The 24,834-nt window shown below is 35.9% G+C and overlaps 1 protein-coding gene across 2 annotated transcripts in view; it reads left to right on the top strand.

Annotated features, from left to right (window-relative positions):
* The window catches only part of ADAM10 (ADAM metallopeptidase domain 10), a 135,638-nt gene that overhangs the window by 100,188 nt on the left and 10,616 nt on the right, over positions 1–24,834 (top strand). For both annotated transcript variants that reach the window (XM_042941897.1, XM_042941898.1), the window contains exons 9-14: positions 6,179–6,342; positions 12,382–12,565; positions 17,299–17,449; positions 18,266–18,449; positions 19,163–19,271; positions 20,066–20,286. In XM_042941897.1, coding sequence (XP_042797831.1) covers positions 6,179–6,342; positions 12,382–12,565; positions 17,299–17,449; positions 18,266–18,449; positions 19,163–19,271; positions 20,066–20,286 — 1,013 coding nt within the window. The remainder of the gene's footprint in view (positions 1–6,178; positions 6,343–12,381; positions 12,566–17,298; positions 17,450–18,265; positions 18,450–19,162; positions 19,272–20,065; positions 20,287–24,834) is intronic.

A 24,834-nucleotide genomic window follows, 5' to 3' on the forward strand; every position in this document is an offset into this window, starting at 1 on the left:
CTTATTCTAAGAGCTGTTGGGAAGGGGCTAGACAGGGACAGAATGGAGGCCAGAGTGGGCAAGAGAAGGGATCTTTGTTCCCTTGATCCAACTTTTTCTAGTATAGGGTGCCTGCCCTATACTAGACATTGACAGTTTTTTTCTTCACTTCCCTTTGCCCTTTGACTATCTGAACTGAGTCTTATATTTGACTTACGTTGTATTTTTTATAAGGAAAAATATATTTGTCTTTATTGATTATTTCAGTACCCTTCTGAGGTATAGGTGTTATTGCCTCCATTCTGCAGATGAGGAAAGGATTCAGAGACTTTATGACCAACCCAGTATCACACAGAGCCTAGAATCTGGACCTTTTGTTTCCAGGTTCAGTGCATTTAGTAGTTACTGTGCTAAGTATTATATACTTTAATATCTTAGCTTTCTGTAAGACACTTCTGATAAGAAGTTGAAATGTTTTCCTGCATTTTAATGGAGGTTTTGTATTGTTGGAATCCATTTTTTTAAGAAAAAGGAGTTATAAAAGAGTACTACTCTATAATATTTAGATATCATTTTGGGTAATTGTCATGGCATAATAGGAAGAGCACTGGTTTGGGAGCTAGGAGACTGGGTTCTTGTCTGTTCTCTGTAAATTCAGGTAAATCATTTTGCTTCAGCATGTTTATTTTTCATTGTAATTTCTTCTCTCATGTTCATGCTCTTTGGGACTTCATGTTTCTGCCTATAGATCTTAGTAATGCTTCCTGTTGTGTTTTTTTTTTTTTTAATGTTTATGTATTTTGAGACAGAGAAATCGTGCGTGTGGGAGGGACAGAGAGATTGGGAGAGAGAGAATCCCAAGCAGGCTCAGCATTGTCTGAGCAGAGTCCAACGTGGGGCTTGATCTCACCAATCACGAGATCACGACCTGAGCCGAAATCAAGAGTCGGATGCCTAACTGACTGAGCCACCCAGGCCCCCGCCCCCCCACCGTTATCTGATATTTTAAAAATGCCATTTCATAGCTGATCTGCTCAGCTTATGATCAGTTACTATTTCTTAATCTTTTCATTTTTATTTGGCCTAATTTTGATTTTGTTGTATTATTTAGCTTTTATTTAATTATGTAGATATTTTACTACTTAAATGGTGGTGGGAAAGATTTTGTTGTGATATTAATTTTCACGGAATATTACTTTAATTATTAGCTGTAGTCTCTGCTGACTTTGTTAAACTGGGGAAAAATGAAGGCTGAAACATTTGAATGGTAGGTTTCTTTAAGTCTTCTTATACTACTTTTTATTCTTATTTAATATCACACTGTAGTTGGGTACTGCCTTGGGTTTCTTTAATGAGGAAAACAGCACTTCCTGCCCAACTCCATAATAAGTGGAAACAACTAGTGAACTGGGCTGGCTTGGAGGCTCCCATTTAAAATTATATATATATTGGGGCGCCTAGGTGGCGCAGTCGGTTAAGCGTCTGACTTCAGCCAGGTCACGATCTCGAGGTCCGTGAGTTCGAGCCCCGCGTCAGGCTCTGGGCTGATGGCTCAGAGCCTGGAGCCTGTTTCCGATTCTGTGTCTCCCTCTCTCTCTGCCCCTCCCCCGTTCATGCTCTGTCTCTCTCTGTCCCAAAAATAAAAAAAAATAAAAAAATTAAAAAAAAAAAGTTGAAAAAATAAAATTATATACAGGTTAGGGGCACCTTTGGGTGGCTCAGTCGGTTAAGCATCTGACTTTGCCTCAGTTCATGATTTCATGGTTCGTGAGATAATAAAAATTTATACACAGATTAGAAGAGAGCCAAAAAAGGGAGTCTGGTCTTCCAGACAAACTCAGTCTTAGATATGAATCTAGAAAGATTTCTTTAAACTTTTCTTTGTATGAGCACTCATCTGTGTTAAGCAGGTAGCCTCTTATTTAATTTCGAGACTGAAACATTGATTCCTTGACTGAGTAAATGACTATATTAGATAAAATTTTTGTTTTATTTCATTTGTGGCACCCTTCCAACATGGCTTTTGATAGGGACCTTTTTTTTTTTTTAATTTATTAAGGTATATTTTGTTCATATATTGTCCTTCTTAATGTTATCCTAATGAACATAGTCTCACTTTGGGCAGGACACCGAATAAGGCAAGCTCTGGAATTCGTCTCCATAATTAATCCTGAACCATTTAGTATTCCTCTAACTCATTTGTGAAAAACATTTTATGAGACATTTCATTTGGTAGCATTGGTCTCTTCTGTTTTTCTTAGTTAAGAAATTTTAGTTTGATTTTACATATTAGGATTTAAGGGCATACAAAGCTCAAAATGGTGTTCACAAGATAACCCACAAACTGTCAAATTCTTAACATGTTGTTTAAAAGTCTAATTATAGGGCTAGGAGAATTGCATCATTTGAATATTACAACAGGACACTAAATATATTGGCATTTTGTGCAGGTCTGGATTGTTCCGTGCAGGATGTTTAACATCTGGGGTCCCTACCTATTATGTGTGAGTACTGCTCCCCAGACATGAAAGGTGAAGAAATGTCCCAGGACATTTCCTGATAACCTTTCTGGGAGTAGGACTACTGTCTGGTTCAAAATTACTGCTCAGATTGATACTGCATGGTCAGCATGCTGCTGTTAAGTTTTAGGTGTTTAGGCCTGTTCACATCAAAACTGTGTTTGTGGACTCTGTCAGGGTATTATATTACCCTTGTGGTTTTTCTAATTTGGAGGCGGGGGGGAGGTCTGTTTTAATAGCTTTTAACTCAAATTTAAAAAATCTTACCCTTCTCATTACTATTTACAATTTGTGTTTTGCAGTGATGACTACATGTAGTAAAATTTTAAATGTATGATATCAAGCAGTTACTGAACTAGAGCTATATAGTTTCACTGTAGATATGTATGATATCACTAATTGAGTTTCTGGCACATCAGAACTAGTTGCAGTATTTTAAATTTTTTTTTTTAATGTTTATTTATTTTTGAGACAGAGAGAGACAGAGCATGAACGGGGGAGGGTCAGAGAGAGAGGGAGACACAGAATCTGAAACAGGCTCCAGGCTCTAAGGCGTCAGCACAGAGCCCGACGCGGGGCTCGAACTCACGGACCGCAAGATCATGACCTAAGCCGAAGTCAGACGCTTAACCGACTGAGCCACCCAGGCGCCCCAGTTGCGGTATTTTTTACAAAATTAAACCATAACTGAGCACTGGGTGTTACATGGAATTGTTAAATCAACACCTAAACTAATATAACACTGTATGTTAACTGTATTGGAATTAAAATTTAAAAAAAGTCAGTGCACTATTGCCAAAAAAAATTAAACCATAGCCTATAAAATTAAATTTAATGTTTTATTTTTTTCTGTTAATTGAGTTAACATGTTAATAGTTTGTAACAAATACCAAACTTTTCTGTAAGTGATAGTTATTAAAACCGAAAGTAGTTTTTAAGATGTTAAACAAGGTGTGAATTACTGTATTTCAGAAAAGTACATTTGAATTTATGTATGATCATCCCTTAAATGAGGTAGACCTTAAACATACAGAAAAATATATTATCAGAGTTTTTAATCCTTGCTATTTATTTCTTCTTTTTTTAACTGATAAAGATTTACAGTGTGAAGTCTTCTATGCTTAATTCAAGTTTGACAATACTGCATTGGACCAATTTCCATATGACAAATCTTCACTAAGGCAGGATTTTAATTTACTATTTGTTTAAAACTATAATATGTAGATGATAATTACTACATACAGAGTGCTATTCATATCTTTTCTAGTCTGGAAATAGTGATACAGTCCTTAGGACTCATCTCAAAAGTAGAAGTAGCATAAGAAAATATATTACATATTATTAAATTATTTGCTGCTTTCTTTGTTAAGATTTCTTTGTAGAAGAGGTAGTAAGTTTTGAATATCATAAAGGTTCTCTAATTTTTGGTGGTTAAAATCTGCATAGGCCCAGTCTTTCAGTTTACATTTCTGTGAAGCATGTTATTTCCTAACTTCTTAACTCCTATCATAACAGTAATTCAGATTTATATTTTGTTGCCATATATTTTCTAATGTTAAAAGGAACAGGGCAGCAATTGTAGTGTCATGACATTCTTGCAAATCTATTTTGAATTGCCATCTATTATATGCTTTATTAAGGATTATAAATATTAGATTTTTTTAATGGTTTATTTACTTGGTTGTAACTTTGTGTATAGAAAGCTAATTTGAAATAATTTGATCAGTTATCAGAATATCCTAACATTTGATTGTATTTAAATAAAAAACAAAGAGAGAAACCTTTTACATGTGAATTCTCACTAAAAGTCTTTAACAGAATTTTAAAAAGAACTATGTTCTTGTCAGTATAATATACATAAAGATGGGTTGGTCAGCCAGTTTCTGATTTTCCTGTTGTTGTTTTTCTAATTTCTTATGTTAACTGCTTTTAGATGTGCAAGTACTTTCATTTTGATATTAAGCTTTAAAGTTCCTATTATTGCAGAGGTGAACTACAAAATGATTTAATATGTATAATAAAGTAGCAATATGGCTTCACTTTTTTTCTTTTTATTTTTTTAAGTTTATTGATTTATTTTGATAGAGAGGGCTCATGAATGTGTATACACCCAAGCAGGGGAGGGGAGGGGCAGACAGAGAGAGAGAGAGAGAGAGAGAGAGAGAGAGAGAGAGAGAAAATCCCAAGCAAGCTGTATTAGTGCAGAGCCTGACTCAGGGCTCGAACTCACAAACCGTCAAGATCATGACCTGAGCTGAAGTCAGACACTCAACAGACTGAGCCATCCAGGCGCCCCAGTGATACGGCTTTTCTTTTAAAATTTGAAAGTATTCTTGAGACACATTGGAAAATGATAATTCAATTTTTTGAACTTATTTTGAAGAAAATTTCAAACCTGCTAAAAAGTTGCAGGAATAGTACAGTGAACTCTTGATATATTAATCAGTCAGGTTTTTTCCACATTTGCTTTATTCCCCTTCCATCCCACCCTCTATCCATCCATTCCTTCTTCCTTCCTTCCTTCCTTCCTTCCTTCCTTCCTTCCTTCCTTCCTTCTTTCCTTCCCACCCACCCCCTTTTTTTATTACCTACTGGACATAATTCTTTTCTTTTTTCCTCTGCTTTATTGAGGTGTAATTGACAAATAAAATAGATATTTAAAGTGTACAATATGATGATTTGATATTCATATACATTGTGAGAGGATTTCCTCCCCTTGAGTAACACATCCATCACCTCACATATTTATTTGTTTATTTTCGTTGAGAATATTTAAGTTCTATGCTCTTTGCAGATTTCATTTGTGCAATATAGTGTTATCAACTAGACACATCATGTTATATATACATTAGCTACTTAGACCTTATTCCTTCTATTTTTTTATTTTTAATTTTTTTTAAAAAGTTTATTTATTTTGAGAAAGAGAGTGTGTGCAAGCTGCGGAGGGGCAGAGAGAGAGGGAGAGAGTAGACTCCATGCTATCAGTACAGAGCCCTATGTGGGGCTTGATTTCACAAATCGTGAGATCATGACCTGAGTCGAAACCAAGAGTCAGATGCCTGACCAACTGAGCCACCCAGGTGCTCTGACCTTACTCATTCTATAACTGGAAATTTGTACCCTTTTACAAATCTCTCCCTGTCCTTCTCTTCACTTGCCCACCAGCCCCTGGCAACCACTAATTATTTTCTCTTTTAAAAAATATATTGTGTATTGCCTCTCAGGATAGTGAATTACATACTCCTATGCATCACTGCTATTATTTGTAGAAGTGACTTTCTCAGAATCTACTTGAGCATATTTTGTTCAACTTTCATTTAAATTAAATGTAATTTTTTAACATGAAAAGGTATATAGGCTTTGGCAGCATAAATACGGATATATTCAGATTTAACAGAAACTTAAATACTTGTTTTGCTAAATTGATGGGAGCAAAAATTGGGGAATACTTCGATTATGAAGAACATTTTATTAAGGGCCTTGTTCTACATCCTGGCACTTTCTTTATGTGTACCACTAAAACTTACTTGAAATGACTTCCTAATCTTGGACTAAAAAAGCTTCTGAGTACTTGATATAAGTGGGATATGTAGAATGTTTTAATTTAATATAGCATATATTAGAAAGTTATTTTGAGGGGTAAATAGATGCTAATTTAGCCATCTTCTGTTCTGAATTAGGAAGCTCTGGAGGAATATGTGAAAAAAGTAAGCTGTATTCAGATGGTAAGAAGAAGTCCTTAAACACTGGAATTATTACTGTTCAGAACTATGGGTCTCATGTACCCCCCAAAGTCTCTCACATTACTTTTGCTCATGAAGTTGGACATAACTTTGGATCTCCAGTAAGTATTGTCTAATTATTTGATTTTCAGAAAGTTACTAACCTAGCTTTTATGTTGAATGATTTGTTTGTTTGCATTGAAAACAAGTACATGTGAATGTTTAGGGATTTTTTTAGTTGAAGTATAGTTGACTGATGTTAGTTTTTATATATTGGAACACACAATAATGTCCTTGACAATACGGAAAGGGAGGAAGGTAGAATATTTGTGAGTCAAATAAGAAGAGTAAGCATAACAATGCAGGATTCTATGAAGGCAAGGAATTTTGTCTGTTTCATTCACTTCTCTGTCTGCTGATCCTAGAACAGTGCCTGGTATGTGATTCATTCAAATATCTGTTCAGTGAGGATCACTTTTCATTGTTTAAAGTACATTTTGAATGTTGCAAACTTGGAGTGGTTTTTTTTTTTTTTTTTAATTTTTTTGCTTGCTTTCTGTTAAAACGTTACTGTGGTTTAGTAGATTTATCTTGAGTGTGGAGTGGAATGCGGTATTTAAAAATTTTTCAGTATGAAAAATTGTAACATACAGAAAAGTAGAGAAAGATGGTACAATAAATTCTTACATGCCCGTCGTCCAGAGCAGGCATCGCACTTTTTCTGTAAAGAGACTGCTAGTAAACATTCTAGGTTTTGGAGGCAATACCTGTTTTTCTGTTATTTTTACAATTCTTCAAACACAGGAAACCATTCTTAGCTTACGCCATATAGAAATGGGCTATGGGCTGCCAGTCTCTGATTCAGATGCAACAGGTATCAAGATTTTGCCACATGTCCTTTCTGTATTTCTTTCTTTTTGTAAGGTATTAGAAGCAAATTTATTCATCCTTACATATTTCAGTATACATTTCTAAAGAAATAAACATTTTCTTACATAACCATGATGTGGTTATGATACCTGACAGAATTAACAATCCTTTGGTATCATTTAGTCCTCAGTTAATTATATTGATTTTCAGGGGACCTAAAGCTTAATGCACACACAAATACAAAATACTGAAAGATAATCTCTTTGTGATTTTGATAGGCTTATTAAATAACAAATTTGAGAAAATTTCATTTGACAGCTATACATGAATTCGTTTTACTTGCACCATATCACTTAAAAAAATGGAAGTTTTCATGAGTTTAGAAAAACAGTAAATACTTGGAGCTTCACATCCTCAAATGCACTTCTCTAATTTTCTCCCAGTTTGTAAACTGGAAGTCCCATCTCATTAAGTTGCAAGCCTTTATTCTTCTAAGTCTCTATTAGAAATTGATAGATTATTATCAATGCTCTTGGATAAACTGTTTAAAATGTGTTCAATCTCTCTACTTCTTGACTGCTTCTATGATCTGTTCTTTCGTTTGTTCTGTTCTTGAGTTCGATATATATTTTTTTCAATATATATTGAAAGCGTTATAGAGGTTCAAAACCGAATGTGGTTTCTCTTTATGTAATCTATTGTTTATGGTTAGTTTGCTTTTTCAAGGGCAAGTAAATATTCTCTTTTCTCTCCCAGTCCCTTTGATTCCAGCCCTTACTAGGGGAGTTGTGGTATTCTTTAGCTACTCCTCTGCCCTTTAGTGTAGGGCCTCCCAATTTTTAATGTGCATACAAATTACCAGGGATCTTAAAATACAGATTCCATTTCCACTGGGGGAGGCAAGTTTCTGAATTTTTAAGACACTCCCAGGTGATGCTGTAGCTGCCCCTGGTCTGCAGACCACATGTGGAGTAGGGAATCTATAATCTGTTCTCTTCATTTCCTGTGTAATCTGTTCTCTACCCAGCTGCCAGAGATTTTCTTTTTTTAGTATATTAATTTCATATTACTTAATGCTTTTTGTTTAATGGATAAATTGGTTCACATTCTTTGCATAGTCTGCTATCTTTTCCTCATACGAGATTACTTTTAATGACTCTACCATGCTCAATCACACCCCATTCCTATGTGGGGTAAATATTTATAAGTGCTTTAACAGAGCAGCCAGAACCATAAATTCCTGAGCCGATCCCCTTTGACATCTTTATCTGAAATCTGTCTTTATCTCTCCTGTTGTACATCTGTACTTTGTCAGTGCTACTTTCTCTCTGAGTGGTTCACACTGTCTCTTTTATTTATTTATCTTATCCCAAATCTTTACTGCACACCTGTTGTTAACCATCTTAAAAGCTTTGTCTTGGGAAGTTATAATCATAATGACACTAGTTTCTGTCTCTCAGTATGCAAGTTATGTGTTTACTCTTACCAACGTAATCTTTGTCTAGGTTATAGTTCTGATTGTTTTGATCATGTCACCTGTGTTTACAACCTTATGTCCTGTACCTGCTAATATTGCTGATAGTTTCCTAATCTTAGCATTTAGGGCTTTCCATCATTTGGGTTTAAGTATATTTCCAGTGTTAACTGCCTTCTCGTGTCAAAATAAGTAATTTATAGTCCTTGAAAATTTTCCTTCTGCCAGAAATCCAGTTCCTTCCCATCTCTGCCTACTGAAATCTTGATCCATGTTATTATGTAATATAAATTGATATAGCCCCTTTTTCAGTTACTTGTCAGTAGATATCAAGACCCTTAAAATGTTTGATCAGAAACTACCACTGGGAATCCAACTAAAAGAAAAATGCAGAATCTGTCAAAGATTTATGTACATTAAAAAATAAAAAGTACCCACTGCAGTTTCATTTTTAGTAGCAAAAAATTTTAAGCAGCCTAAATGACCCCACAATAGGAAAGTATCCTGGAATGCTCTGCAATCATTTAAAAATCAGTGCTTGCCTTATACTGTTAAGCTGAAAGAAACCATGTATGTAACTGTACAAATGGTATAGTTCAAATTTTGCATTAAAATATGGTATGACTAGGTACAAGTCAGGTCAGAAATACTGTGGACCGAACTGTTAATAGTAGTTATTATGGTTGGTTGATTATGATTGAAAATTTTAATCTATATTTTCTAAATTTTCTAAAAGAGTATGTATTGTTTTTATAGTCAGAGAAAAGTTTTTCCGTTTTCTTGTCAAACTAAGATTAGAGTTTCTTTGTAAAACTGTTTGAACTCTCAGCAGTTTTTGGGGTACGGTCAAGATAGCCTGTATATTCTGTTGTATATTTTGCTTATTGGTGTGTTTGTTTGTCCCCTGTTGTGAGGATGACAAATACAAATAGCTGGTAGTCTCGTTTATAACCTGTTACTCTTTCCATTGCCATTAAGAATGATCGATTACAATGTCCTTTGGGCTAGTTAAGTAATACTTGATTAGTGATACCTGTTTGTTTGTATGTATGTATATAAGCAAGTAAATAAGCAAGCAAGCTCTGTGCCCAATGTGGGGCTTGAATTCACGACCCCAAGATTAAGAGTCACACACTCTAGGGGCGCCTGGGTGGCTCAGTTGGTTAAGTGTCCGACTTCGGCTCAGGTCATGATCTTGTGGTTTGTGAGTTCCAGCCCTGCATTGGGCTCTGTGCTGACAGTTCACAGCCTGGAGCCTGCTTCGGATTCTGTGTCTCCCTGTCTCTCGGCCCCTCCCCTGCTCATGCTTTGTCTGTCTCTGTCTCTCAATAATAAATAAATAATTAAAAAAAAATTTATAAAAAAAAAAAAAAGTCATACACTCTACCAACTGAGCCAGCCAGGCACCCTTCATTAACCTGTAATGGATTTATGGGACAAAGAGACTAGGCAGGGATATCAAAATATGCTATCTCTTTAAAGTAGATTGTAAGGCCTTCAAGGGCTAGGGATAGTGCTTAATTAACTCATCCTTGTATTTTTATATTCTGTTTTAGTTCCTCCTAGAATACTGGACACATGCTAATATTTATTGAATTGAAATGTATAAAATATTTTGTGATAATATCAAGAGTTATACAGTATTGGGATTTATTTTCTTTTTCTAAAATTCTAATGCTGAGAATAATTCCAGTGTCCTATATTATCATAAACCAAATTGAATTCTATAGAATGAAAATATAAAGCAAGCTAATATTGGAGAACAGTAAAGAATTGTTAAATGCTGAATGTAGGTTCAGGAGAACAGCAGGAGGTATCATAAAGAATAAATGTGATAGTAGTGGTCTTATTTTTAAGTTGCTTTTTAAGTTGCTTCAAGGGTTGCCTGGCTGGCTCAGTTGGAAGAGCATGTAACACGATATTGGGATCGTAAGTTCAAGTCCCATCCTGGGTGTAGAGATGACTTACATAAAATAATAATAATAATAATAATAATAATAATAATAATAGTAAATCTTAAAAAAAATAGTTGCTTCAGATTAGGGAGTAGAAAATGAAAGTAATTTAGATGGGCTCCAAGAAGAAACAGAATGCCCTTGGGAATTCTTTCTTTCTGGAGGGTAGAATTGTATTCAAATGACAATTTAATTAAATAGAAGAACTTTACTCTAGGACCCAAATATGTTCACCCTTTCTGACAAGTTCTGCATTGTTGTTTGAGGAGCATTGTGAGGTTTGTTTGTTTTTTAGTGTTTGTTTAGTTTTGAGACAGACAGACTGACAGAACAGGAGTAGGGGAGGGGGAGAGAGAGAGGGAGACACAGAATCCAAAGCAGGCTCCAGGCTCTGAGCTGTCAGCACAGAGCCCGAATGCGGGGCTCGAACTCATGAACTGTGAGATCATGCCCTGAGCTGAAGTCCGATGCTTAGCCAACTGAGCCCCCCAGGTGCCCTGGTTTGTTTGTTTGTTGTTTTTTTTTTTTTTAATGTATACCCTCTAGGGGAGGAAGGAAGGAGGGGGAAGCTTCTGTGATCTGGTAGTATTCTGTTAGTTAATCTCAGTGCTGGTCACGTAAGAATATTTACTTTGAGAAAACTCATGGAACTATAGTTGGTACTTTGCACTTTTCTGTATGTATCTGATACTTCAGTAATATTTGCCAACACCATAAATATTTTGTGTACATATACATGTATGTGTCCTGTTTGATTCTGAAAACAGTGTTTTAGTTTTACCTCTTAGCTTTTCTTAATTTTCATTTAAAAATAGCATTTGCTTATCTTTTTTTATGTACTTAGTTAATAAGTCAACTCTCTTAGATGTCTATCTTGTATGTACTTAGCCTCATGCCATTCTCTTTTGTTTCCTGTTTTTCCCCATCTCTGTCTTCTCTGAACTAGTCATAGTAAAGAATGTCATATATGTTAAAGAATAGTCATTTTAAGTTTATATTCCTGTTACTAGTTTTGAAAGTAGGCAAGCTTATTTTTTTTTTTTCATTTTTATTGTTTTTCATTTTAATTCCAGTGGAGTTAACATACACTGTTATATTAGTTTCAGGTGGACAATACAGTGATTCAGCACTTCCATACACTACTCAGTGTTCATTGTGATAAGTGTACTCTTAATCCCCTTCACCTATTCCATCCACACCCCCCTGCCCACCTCCCCTCTGGTAACTATCAGTTTGTTCTCTGTAGTTAAGAGTCTGTTTCTTGGTTTGTCTCTCACTTTCTCTCTCTTTCCCTCCTCTCTTTGTTCATTTCTTTTGTTTCTTAAATTCCACATGAGTGAATTCATACGGTATTTGTCTTTCTCTGACTGACTTACTTCACTTAGCATTATACTCTCCAGCTTCATCCATGTTGTTGCAAATGGCAAGATTTCATTTTTTATTGCTAAATAATATTCCGTTGTATATATGTACAACATCTTTATCCATTCATCTGTCAGTGGACATTTGGGTTGCTTCCATAATTTGGCTATTGTAGATAATGCTGCAATAAACATAGTGGTGCATGGTGAGCTTATTTTTGATAGACTTTATCATGGTTTGTCCTCCATTCTACTCCCTATTTACAGAGCTATAAATTGTTGTGGCTAGACCTGCACTCATTTTTCCTTCCCTTCTAAGACAGGACCCCTAAAAGAGCAAATTGTTTTCCTTCTCACAGTCTAAAACAATTGTAGGATCTTTTTTTACAGGAGAGTCCACAAGCTTCCATTGTTCTTCTGGTGAGAAAATTACATTCAGTCAGATGACCCGAAAACCTTATTTTACTTCCTGTTTATGTAACTCTATATTCTGTTTGGCAGCATGATTCTGGAACAGAGTGCACTCCAGGAGAATCTAAGAATTTAGGACAAAAAGAAAATGGCAATTACATCATGTATGCAAGAGCAACATCCGGGGACAAACTTAACAACAATAAATTCTCACTCTGTAGTATTAGAAATATAAGCCAAGTTCTTGAGAAGAAGAGAAACAACTGTTTTGTTGGTATGTATATTTTCCCAACATATATTTTCAAACATTCAGAAAATTTGAAACACCCATGCACCTACCATCTGCATTTAATAACTATTACAACTCTGCTGTATTTACTCTGTCACTGTTTATTAACTTATCCATCCCCTCCGTCCATGTTTTTTGTTGTAAAGTGGATTGTAGACATAAGTGTACTTCACTCCCAAATACTTCAGCCTGTATAATTGACTAAAGTTCAGTATTCTTTGTGGTTCTTTTTTTCTTTTTAATTAACATAAGTGAAATGTTGTACCATAAGTCCACCATTTAATGAGCTTTGACAAATGTATTTACTTATGTAACCTAAGCACCTATCAAAATAGAGAATATTTCTGTCACTCCGGAAAGTTCTTTCATTTCCCTTCCCGGTCATTTTCTTCCCCCCAGGACACTCTCATAGGCAACCATTATTCTGATTTATTTAACTATAGAGAAATTTTGCTAGTTTTACTTCATATAAGTGGAATCATATGGTTTTTATCCTTTTGGGGGAAGAAAAGCCTTATGCTGCTTTCATTCAGCATATTTTGAGATTCATCATTAGTGTTTTGTTCTATTTTATTGCTTACTTTTGCATTGTATGAATATATCACACTTCACTCATCCACTCTTCTATTGATGAACACCTGGGCTCTTCAGGTTTGGACAATATGAATAAAGCTGCCATGAAATTCTTGTTTTCTAATGGTAAAGAAAAAAAGGTATAAAACATGTATGATACAAATAAAATAAATAGAAATAAAAAATACACAAAATGTGTATCTAAACTAATTTTAAGTTATAATTCAGTGGCATTAAGTACATTCACAGTGATGTGCTACCATCATCACTATTCATTTCCAAACTTTTTCATCCCTCCAAATAGAAATTGTGCAATCACTAAGCAGTAATTCCTGCTTCCCTCTCTCCCTAACTCTTGGTAACTTCTAATCTATTTTCTGTCTCTGAATTTGCCTTTTCTAGGTACCTCATGTAGGTGGGATCAGACAATATTTGACCTTCCATATCTGGTTTATGTCACTTAGCATTCATTCAAGTTGTAGCATGTATCAGAATGCCATTCTTTTTATGGCTGAATAATATTCCGTTACGTGGATATACCACATTTTGTGTGTCCATTCACCTGCTATGCTTCTCTTGTGGCATTTAATGTATTCTAAATATACTACCTTGTATTACGTGTGTTTGGGTTCCTGTCCTGTTTGACAAGATGTAAGTTACCTGAGGGCAGACACACCTCCCTCCGTCCTGCTAATTCCCTCACTATTCTCCATTTCTAAAATTTTGTCACTGCAAAAATGTTATATAAATAGAATCACATAATATGTAAACCTTTTGAGATTGGCTTTTTCTCACTCAGCATAATTCCCTGAAGATGCATTCAAATTGTTATCTGTATCAGGAGTTTGTCTTCATTGCTGAGTAGTGTTCAATGGTATGGATGCTCCACAGTTTGTCTAAACCACTCACCTGTTAAAGGCTGTCAGGGCTGTCTTCAGTTTCTGGCTATTATGCAGAAAGCAGCTATAAACATTTATGTGCAGGTTTTTTATGTGAACATAAAGGTTTAATTTCTCTGGGATAAATGCCCCCAAATCCAGTTAATGGATCAAATAGTAATTGTTTGCTCTTATTTATGCAGAACTCTCAAAGTGTTTTCCAGCGTGGACGTATTAGTTTAGGTTCCTATCAGCAATGTATAAGTGATCTGATCTCTCTGTATCTTTGCCAGCTTTTGGCATTTTTACTGTTTTTATTTTATCCATTCTGATAGTACAGTGATATTGTGTTGTGGTTTTTGTATTTGTATTTTTCTGGTGAGTAAAAATGTTGATCATCTTTTCATGTCTTTATTTGCCATCTGTATATCTTCTTTGGTGAAATGTCCATGTTTCGTGGCCATTTCTCATTGGGTTTTTTTTCTGTTGAGTTTTAAGAGTTTTTTTTTTTTTTAGGTGTGTTTGTTTGTTTATTGTGTGTGTGTGTGTGTGTGTGAGAGAGAGAGAGAGAGAGAGAGAGAGAGAGAGAGAGAACACCAGTGGGGAATGGGCGAGAGAGAGGGAGACAGAGGACCTGAAGCGGGCTCTGTGCTGACAGCTCAAACTCACAAGCCATGAGATCATGACCTGAACTGAAGTCAGAAGCTTAACCAGCTCAGCCACCTAGGCGTCGAGTTTTAAGACTTCTTTACACAGCCTAGATACTAGTCCTTTGTCAGATATTGACCTGCAAATATTTTTTCCCATTCTGTAGCTTGTCATTTTATCCTCTTCCCAGAATCATTCCCAGAAAAATAAAATTTTGGTCAGGTCCAAATTTCAATTGTTACTTATTTTGATTGGCTTTTTCTTTTAAGGCCTTCTATTTGTTTTAAAAGGGCATATTAAAATTACACTCATGTTACCATTGTTGTTATCACTGGTAGTTTCTCTAAAACTTCTTAATGTAGAAGTGCTGCAGAGATTGTTCATTTGTAAACCGGGTTTTCACCATAAACTTTCTGATTGAAGTGGTCTTTTAAAAATGAGATATTGTTTTATAAGTCTTATGGTAGGAAAATTTCTTAAATTGTAACGAGATATGTATATATTATAATTTTTGCATTTAAATTAAATTAAATTTGCCCGCCTATGTGTTATAGCTTATTTGAGGTAATATTTCTGTGTGAGGTAAAAACCAATGTGTAGTAAATATTGCATCCGAGGTTTTCTAACTTGATCATTTTTCCTTTTTTCCTGAATTACATGTCACATGAATTCTGAAATGATTATTACTAGACCTTAGAAAAATCATTTTTATTTACTTGGTATATATGTCCATGTGCATGCTTCTAGTTTTAGAGAACAAAAGAGGTGGTATAAAATGAAAGAGACGGATAGAACTTCAGTTAGCTCTAAGATTTCCTTTAATATTTGATGTGGTTAAGGATAAGAATGCACTTTCCAAATACAAAGCTAGTCTTTCTAGAATAGTTTGGATTCAGATATGCCTTGTGTTTAAGATGTGTTCCCTTCTATTTACTCAGTTCTCAATTTGAAGCCTACAACTACAACAGTTGTGCTACAACTGTTTCCCACATTGATTTGATGTAGCAGAAAGAGCAGAGCATCAAATTTAAGATCTCAGAATCCTCGGTCTGGTCTGCTATTTGCCCATACTGGAGCGTGTGGTTACAGCAAGTCACAGGCTCTCTGAAACTTAGTTTTCTTTTCAGTAAAGTGAAGATATTTGATTTTTATCATTTCCCTACAGATGCTAAAGTTCTGTGATTTTATGAACTTAAAATAGCAACATTCCTCTTTCGATTTTAAGCCCCATTGACGAAATTAAAGAACTTTAAAAGACCCTAAAATTTTTTCTAAAATTATTCACCATGTTTAGACCAGACTGTCTAACTTTAATGAGCCAAGATTTGATCCATTATGGCTAGGCTCTGTGGGAATACAAAAGATATAAATAATATGTGGTTCTTCCCTAAAGGAGCTTGGGTCTAGCTGAGGAGCAAAATTAACATACGCTTAAAAAAAATATTTGTTGGCTAGGATACAGTCAGCCAAACACAATGTGGGAAATTCCATTAGACAAAATGATCCAATTTCTTTAACAAGTAAATAGTGTAAAAATAAAAAAAACAGAGGGAGTCTGTTATATATTAAAAAAACGTATGACACATATCAACCATCCACCAAAAGTAGGTATGGGGTTGAGGAGCCTTGTGTGGAACTTGGTTTAAATAAACCAATTGTAAAAAGACAGTTGAGGAGATTGAACATGGATTGGCTATTAGATGTTATTAAGCATATTGTTAATTTTGTTAGATGTGATGATGCTATTATGGTTAGATTAAAAAACAGAAACAAAAAATGCCTCTTAGATTCATCCTGGAGTATTTACAAGAACAAATAAATATGTTAGGTGGAATTGTTTATAGCATTTTGTTGATAGTTGTTTAAGCTAAGTGGTACATGGGAGTTCATTGTATTTATTCCTTTACTACTTCTAATGTGTGTTTGAAATTTTTTGTTAATACAAAAGGTTTAATTTTTTCTGGGTGATAAAGCACTAACTTAATTCATATTTGTGTGTGAATTACACAATATGTAAATAGTGCAGTCTTTGTTTAGTAAAGTTGAATGTGGCATGGCCTAAATAGAATATTACCATTCCCAGAAGGAACCTTTGAGGGGACCAGGGGGACCATAATGTCAAATCGTTTTACTGTTAGAAACTGAGGTCCCACAAAAAGGAAGTGACTTGCCCAAGGCTACATTGCTAGTTAGTGACTGAGCCACTGTGAGAATTGAATTTACATCTCCTAATTTCTAGATTCCTGGCTTTTTCTACTTTTTGTATTCATCAAGTATCCCTTCTGCCTTTGTAATGAGGCTCTGAAGAGTTTGTGGATTTTATTTTTTTTATTTTAATTTTTGAATTTTTTTTAATGTTTTTATCTATTTTTGAGACAGAGAGAGAGCATGAATGGGGCAGGGGCAGAGAGAGAGGGAGGCAGAGAATCGGAAGCAGGCTCCAGGCTCTGAGCCATCAGCCCAGAGCCCGACGTGGGGCTCGAACTCACGGACCGAGAGATCATGACCTGAGCTGAAGTCGGACGCTTAACCGACTGAGCCACCCAGGCGCCCCTGTGGATTTTAAATCAAATTAACATGTGCATACAGCGCTTACTTTGTTTTATTTGTTGTCTTCAGAATCTGGCCAGCCTATTTGTGGAAACGGGATGGTAGAGCAAGGTGAAGAATGTGACTGTGGCTACAGTGACCAGTGTAAGGACGAGTGCTGCTATGATGCAAACCAGCCAGAGGGGAAGAAATGCAAGCTGAAGCCTGGGAAGCAGTGCAGGTACCTTGCCGGTTCTGGTAGTGCTCGTGCTCCTGTCAGTCATCTGAAGGCCCTTAGGACTGATTTAAAACTGACATTAAGAGATGCATATGGTTTTGAAACTTTGTCTTTATTTGCTTTCGTTTTATTTATTTTTCCAGAGTAGAATTGGTAAGTGCGCTGTGGTTGGCAGATGGAGCTGCTTGTAATTGTAACTTGTGTGGTGGGTGTTAAAGACATGCAGGGATGCTCAGTAGAATACACACTGTTTAGTTCCTAACTTAAAAATGTGACTGTCATCTGTATGTTTAGAATCTTAACTTTAAATATTTAGGAAAATGAGCATTTCATAGATTCTTGTCATTAGTGTCATATGATTATTTTACTTGTCAAACTTGCTTTGGTAGTGATAGATATAAGCTATAGAATGTTGTTTGTGCAAGACTTTTTAAATGGTTGGTCTGTGTACCTAGTTTGATTTTAGCATATAAATGTGAGAAAAATTGATGAATTGACCGATGTATGATGTGCTATGAAAAACACTGATAACTCACCTAATATTAAATCCATTTCCTATTGTAGCATTTCACTAGAGACAAGTAGAGTAAGACTGTTGAATATAGTATGCATTGATTGTAAAAATAAGACAGTCATTTTTTTATTTACACTTATAAATGTTGAAATTTAGCAGCCTCTTAGTCCAAAATTTGAAGTTTTATACCAGTAACCTACTTAACCTTTAAAAGATGAGATTGACAATTTAAAAATTAGGACCATATCTATGTATATAGGAAATATCCTAGTCATTTTCTTTAAACACTTCAATGTTAATTCTAGCCCAAGTCAAGGTCCCTGTTGTACAGCACAGTGTGCATTCAAATCAAAAACTGAGAAGTGTCGGGATGATTCAGACTGTGCAAAAGAAGGAATATGTAATGGCATCACAGCTCTGTGCCCAGCCTCTGATCCTAAACCAAACTTTACGGACTGTAATAGGCATACACAAGTGTGCATTAATGGGGTAAGCATTTGATTTATAAGCTTTTATTTAGTTTTATAAAACCTCCTTTTTCAGAATAATTGTTTGTTATTTAAAGCTGCAGAGTTACAGCCATTAATCCCAGTCCCTGTTTCAATAAGAGCCCTGTCTGTTTCCCCATAAAGCCATGAATGTATCATGTGGCATAAGTGCCTGGTGGCATTCAATTAGTTACTGACTTACCTTTCGTCTTTCCACTGCATATGTTTGATGGTCTCTAGAGAAAAGTAGTTGTATGACTAGGCACATGACTTTGTACTGCTTTTGAGCTTTATAAATTAGTTTTTAACAGCCCATATAAAAGAACTCTTCTGGTCATTTTCTCTGTGAAGTGTTTAAAGCTTTCTTGGCTAAATAATCACTTTCCTGTACATGAGGAAAATTTCATTTTTCTCTTCTTACAAAGGAGCAATAATCAATGTAAAATTGATGCTCATCTAATCTCTTCTCTGTTTTTGTTTTGTTTAGATTTTTTTAAGTTGCCATTTCTTTGAAAGATTTCCTGTATTTTTTGCACTTACCTGTTTTTCAGATGTGTTTATGTGATCCGTTTCTGATGCTAATCTATGCTTGCCCCCCCCACTCTTATTTCTATTTAATTATATTAGCATTGGACGTGTATATTTGTCTATTACTATGAATTATAGGCTTGACTGTATAGGGATTAAATAATTTGTCTTCTATTTTTCTTTCAGCAATGTGCAGGTTCTATCTGTGAGAAGTATGGCTTGGAGGAGTGTACCTGTGCCAGTTCTGATGGCAAAGATGATAAGGAATTATGCCATGTCTGCTGCATGAAGAAGAGTAAGCTTTTAAAATGCAAGAATATAAAATCTGTTTCAAAACCTAATTGTTTCCTAAAAAAAAAATTTTTTTAAGTAAACGCTACCCCCAGTGTGGGGCTCAAATTCACGACCCCAAAATCAAGGGTCATTTGCTCTACTGACTGAGCCAGCCAGGCACCCCATTTTTCTCCTAAATTTTAAGGATTAAAGTTTGATATCCAGTTTGGACAGATAATTTCCACCTAAACCAATCCTCCGTGGAAATTTTCAAGTGTAGCGGAGCATTGTATTTCTAGTATTATCGTCCCTACAGTGTTTTAAAAACGATAGGCTAGACAAAAACCTTCCAGCTTTAGGGCAATAATTAGTATAAAAACTGTTAGAGGGTTTTAAAGCCATGGTACATACTAAGTCAAGAGTTGCTGGCTATTTGTTTATATATGTATTTTTTAAAGTTTATTTATTTTGAGCTAGAAAGAGAACCAGCGGGGAAGGGGCAAAGAGGGAGGCGAACAGAGGATCAGAAGTGGGCCCTTTGCTGACAGCAGAGAGCCCGATGCTGGACTCGAACTCACGAACTGTGACATCATAACCTGAGCCAAAGTCGGACGCTCAGCCGACTGAGCCACCCGCACACCCCTATGTTGTATACTTAAGGCGAATTACCTGTGATGTTATCTAGCCTAACTAATGAAAGTCTATATAACATGTCATGGTAATGATTTTAGGCAGTTTTTTCCTTTCCTCCCTCTCTCCCCAGCTAGCCTGGTAGGAAATCTGACCTTCAACTTATATTTGGCACTTCTTTTCCAGTGGATCCATCAACTTGTGCCAGTACAGGGTCTCTGCAGTGGAGCAAGCACTTCCTTGGTCGAACCATCACCTTGCAACCTGGATCCCCCTGCAATGATTTTAGAGGCTACTGTGATGTTTTCATGCGATGCAGATTAGTAGATGCTGATGGCCCTCTAGCTAGGCTTAAAAAAGCAATTTTTAGTCCAGAGCTCTATGAAAACATTGCTGAATGGATTGTGGTAAGTATAGTTTTTATTTGTAAAGAAACCTTATCTTAAAATGGTTTTATCATCATTTTACCTGGCCAGAGGTCACCAATGTTTTGAGAAAATCACTTCTCTCCTGTTTATACCAGAATCACTTTATCCAAAGAATGATTTTTAAAGTTCAAATATCCCCATGTATTATTTTCTTTTAAAGTGATTAGAATCTCTACATGTATACTGTTTGTAGATTAATTGGTAGATGATGAGAGTCCTTCTATTTTACTCTGCTCCCTGGTTCTTCTCCTGAATGGGTTACTTCTCCCTTTGGTCTGTATTATTAGAGCATTTTCATGGGATTTTTTTCTCAAGTTGTTTTGGAAAGCCTTGCTTGCTTTTTATATTTCTCCCTTGTCTCAGAATGACGGATAGCCAGCTTTGGCTTCTACTTTATGGAATGGGAGAAATGAAAGGGAAATTGGTGATTTTCTGAAGGTTTTTTTTGCTGTTTCAGTATAATTTCTTGGTCTTTATCTTGTCAGTGATCAGAAATGTTGAACAGTTAAGATGTGATACCGAGCCTTTTGCAGATTTGTTAATGAATATAGATGTTCATCTAGCATAAATCCACTGAACTTTATTATTTTTAAGCCCACATTTCTCCAAGCTGTACAGATGTTGAATTACCTGAAATTTTCTTAAAAGACTGCTGAGAATGACTGTCTAAAGTCACTTGAATATTCACATTTCTAAGTGATTACATTAAAATATCAGTAAATTTTGACTCATATATCACTTGTGTATTTTCTACTATAGTATATATTTATATATATATATAAACATGTATATATATAAACATGTATATATATAAACGTGTGTGTGTGTGTGTGTATATATATATCTGAATTGAAGGAGTTTGGTTTGGAAATTGACTTAGAACTCAGCCTCTTCTCCCTTCCCCCATTCCCAAATTGTTTTCTTACATTTTTTGTGTGCATGCAGCACTGAGGATGCCTTAAAAGTAAACACACACACGAAAGTCATTTGTGGGTTGTGATCCTTTTTGGTACTCTTGTAATAACATTTGTAATAAAAACTTTGGAATTATCTCTAACATTAAAATGGCATTTATTATACACAGGAAGAATAATACTATACTTTGTGTGTTAGAATATACAATTTTTAGACGTATAGGGGTTATAAGGTAGGAGAATCACTGAATCTGAATTTAGGAAGCCTAGGTTTTATCTATTTTTAGAGAATACTTTACTTTTTTTTTTTTTTTTTTTTTAAATTAAGCCTCATGCCCAATGTGGGGCTTGAATTCACTACCCCAAGATGAAGTGTTGCATACTCTACTGACTGAGCCAGCCAGGCACTCCTTAGGAGACCTAGGTTTTAAACCAAAAAATGGGTCAATTTATTTAACTTAGGTCTCTTTAAAACATGATATGTTACTCATTTTTGTATTCCTGTGCTTTGTGCATAATAAGTGTTCAAAAAATATCCATTAAGCTAATGTTGCCTTTGGCATTGTGGCAAAATGGAGAGTGCAGGCTTGGGAACTATGCAAGGATTCGTATCATCCTCTGGCATTTGTCAGTTCTGTGACTTCAAGTAGCTTGCCTTTCTTAGCTCTTTACTTCCCTCTTTTCAATTTGGATCCACTTCTCCCCCCCCCCCCCCCCCCCTTGATTATCTCTAGTAAGAACAAGTTGAGATGTGGTATACTTGTCTACTGTAGAGGACAATGTATTTTAAAAAGTAATCGGATAATGGAGATCTCAGAGTTATGTTCTACTGAGTATATGTTGTACCAGGTATTTTAGGTTTTCCAGGTAGTGAATCATATCTAAAAATAATACTTTTTTACTTTCCTCCATTATCTCAATTTTGACTCATTTTATTTAGCATTTCAAAAGCTCATTCATTCCTATTTTAAAAATGTTTGATGGAAGTGATCTCTCAAAAGTATTTTTAAAACCTTTTTTTCATATTTAGGGGCACCTGGGTGGCTCAGTCAGGTGAGTGCCCGTCTGACTCTTGATTTTGGCTCAGGTCATGATCTCATGGTTCGTGAGATTAAGCCCTGTGTTGGGCTCTGTACTGACAACACAGAGCCTACTTGGGATTCTCTCTCTCTCTCTCTCTCTCTCTCTCTCTCTCTGTCTCTCTCTGTTTCTTTCTGTCTCTCTCTCTGCCCTTCCCCAGGTTGTACATCCTCTCTCTTTCTCTCTCTCAAAATTAAAAACTTAAAAAAAAAAAAGCTTTTTTCATATTTAGATTTGAGGATTTAGTGAAATGCTTGTTACGATAAATTGAAGTCTTTTCTTGTCTTGTGAAACTGTTTAATCAGGCAATTTTAGGTTGTTTTTTAAAATCGAGAGAGAGAGAATCTTAAGCAGGCTCCTCACTCAGCATGGAGCCTGACGAAAGGCTCGATCTCCCAGCCATGAGATCATGACCTGAGCCAAAATCAAGAGTCAGACTCTCAACCAACTCAGCCACCCAGGTGCCCCAGAAGTTCTTCTTTTTTGTTATTATTCTGATAAGAATTGGTTGTTATTTCGGGGGCCCCTGGGTGGCTCAGTCACTTTTAAACGTTCAACTTCAGCTCAGGTCATTATCTTACGGTTTGTGGGTTCGAGCCCTGCATCGGGCTCTGTGCTCACAGCTCAGAGCCTGGAGCCTGCTTCTGTTTCTGTTTCTCCCTCTCTCTTTGCTCCTTCCCCGCTCACACTATGTCTGTCTCTCTGTCTCTCAAAAATAAATAAACATTAAAAAAATTAAGAAAAAAAAAAAGAATCAGTTGTATTTCTCTCTCTTTTTTTAATGTTTTATTTATTTTTGAGAGAGACACAGAACAGGGGAGGGGCAGAGAGAGAGTGAGACACAGAATCTGAAGCAGGCTCCAGGCTCTGAGCTGTCAGCACAGAGCTCAACGCAGGGCTTAAACTCACAAACCACGAGATCATGACCTGAGCCAAAGTCGGATACTCAACCGACTGAGCCACCCAGGCGCCCCTGTATTTCTCATTTTTAAATTAATTTCTGCTCTCAGATTTTGCTGTAGCTTTATGAACCTGCATATTAAGTATCTGTTATTCTTTATGAAAGATTTAGGCCAGTGTTTCCCAAGTGCTTCATAGAATTCTACATCCATGGATTTGATGGTCCAATGAATCTGGAAAATATTGCATACTGTAGTATCCTCTTAGATATTTATGATAATATCATGGGAAGTCTTACAGTAAAAAGTCTTTAAATTTCATTTTTCAAACTTAGCTGACCCAAGAAACCTTTATTCATTCATAAGGCTTATTAAACCCTAAATATCAATAGAAGTCACTTGGAAGAATAGTGGTCAAGATCAGTAATTCTTATTCCTGGTTGTTCATTACTTAGGGCTTAGACTAATTCAGAATCTCACAGGATGGGGCTTAAGTATCTGGGTCTTTTAAAAGCTTCTGAGCTATTTCTGGTGAAGAGCCAGGATTGAGCACCAACCATTGATCTAGAAACCAGGGGTTGGCAAACTATGTTTCATTAGCCAAATCTAGCCCACTGCCTGCTTTTGTATACCTCACAAGCTAAGAATGGTTTCACATTTTTAAGTAGTTGAAAAAATGAAAAGATATTATTGAAATATTCCATTGAAAATGATATGAAATTCAAATTTCAGTGTCCATAAATAATGATTTATTAGAACACGGCCACACCCATTCACTTATACATTGTCTGTGGCTGCTTTTGCACTTCGAGTAGTTGCAACAGAGACTGGCTTCTCAAATTTAAAATATTTATCTGGCCTTTTAGAGGAAATGTTTGCCAACCCCTAATCTGGAGCAGTGGATCTCAAAATGCTGACCAGCAGCATCAACATCTGGGAACTTGACAGAACTGCAGATTATCAGACCTTACCCCGGATCCACTGAGTCAACAGGTGATGATGGTGCATGCTAAAGTGTGGGAACCATTTTTTTCAGTCTCTGCAGTGTTAGTACTCCTTTTTGAAAGGCTTATAATAGAGATTTTCTACCTTGTCATCCTCATCTGTTGAAATGGAGGGTGGATCTGGACCTCTAAGGTCTTCATTGCCTAGTGGAATAGGCTACATAGCTATCACTTGTGAAACTTGAACAACAAAGAAGCAGTGTTGTCACAAGGCTTAGCATATGGTAAGGATTCAGTATACATTTGTTGGATGCATGAAGCAGATTTCTTAAATGTCAATTTATATGGAAAAGAATAAAAATTGTGCATATTATCTTCACTCTGAAGCTATAATATCTTCAGGTTTCTCTCAGTGGTATTTTATCCTGCTGGCCTAGGCTGCACTTAAAGTAACTAAGGGATTAGAAGCCAGTTGCTTTCAGCTCGGCAGATTGGTGTGAGGGGTAGCACATGGCTGGAGGGGTGGTGGCTGGCGGGGCGGGGGGTCGGGGGGGGTAGTTGAAGGATAGAAGAACATTTAGGCAAAGTCTAGACAACAGTATATTCTGAAGGAGAGAAGGGAAGCTTTCTTCCTCTGTAGGATGGCAAAACCAGGATCAGCACAAGGAGCAGTGGGCCTGACAAGGTTTT

This window comes from Panthera leo, chromosome B3, assembly GCF_018350215.1.
Source record: "Panthera leo isolate Ple1 chromosome B3, P.leo_Ple1_pat1.1, whole genome shotgun sequence".
Lineage (NCBI taxonomy): Eukaryota > Metazoa > Chordata > Mammalia > Carnivora > Felidae > Panthera > Panthera leo.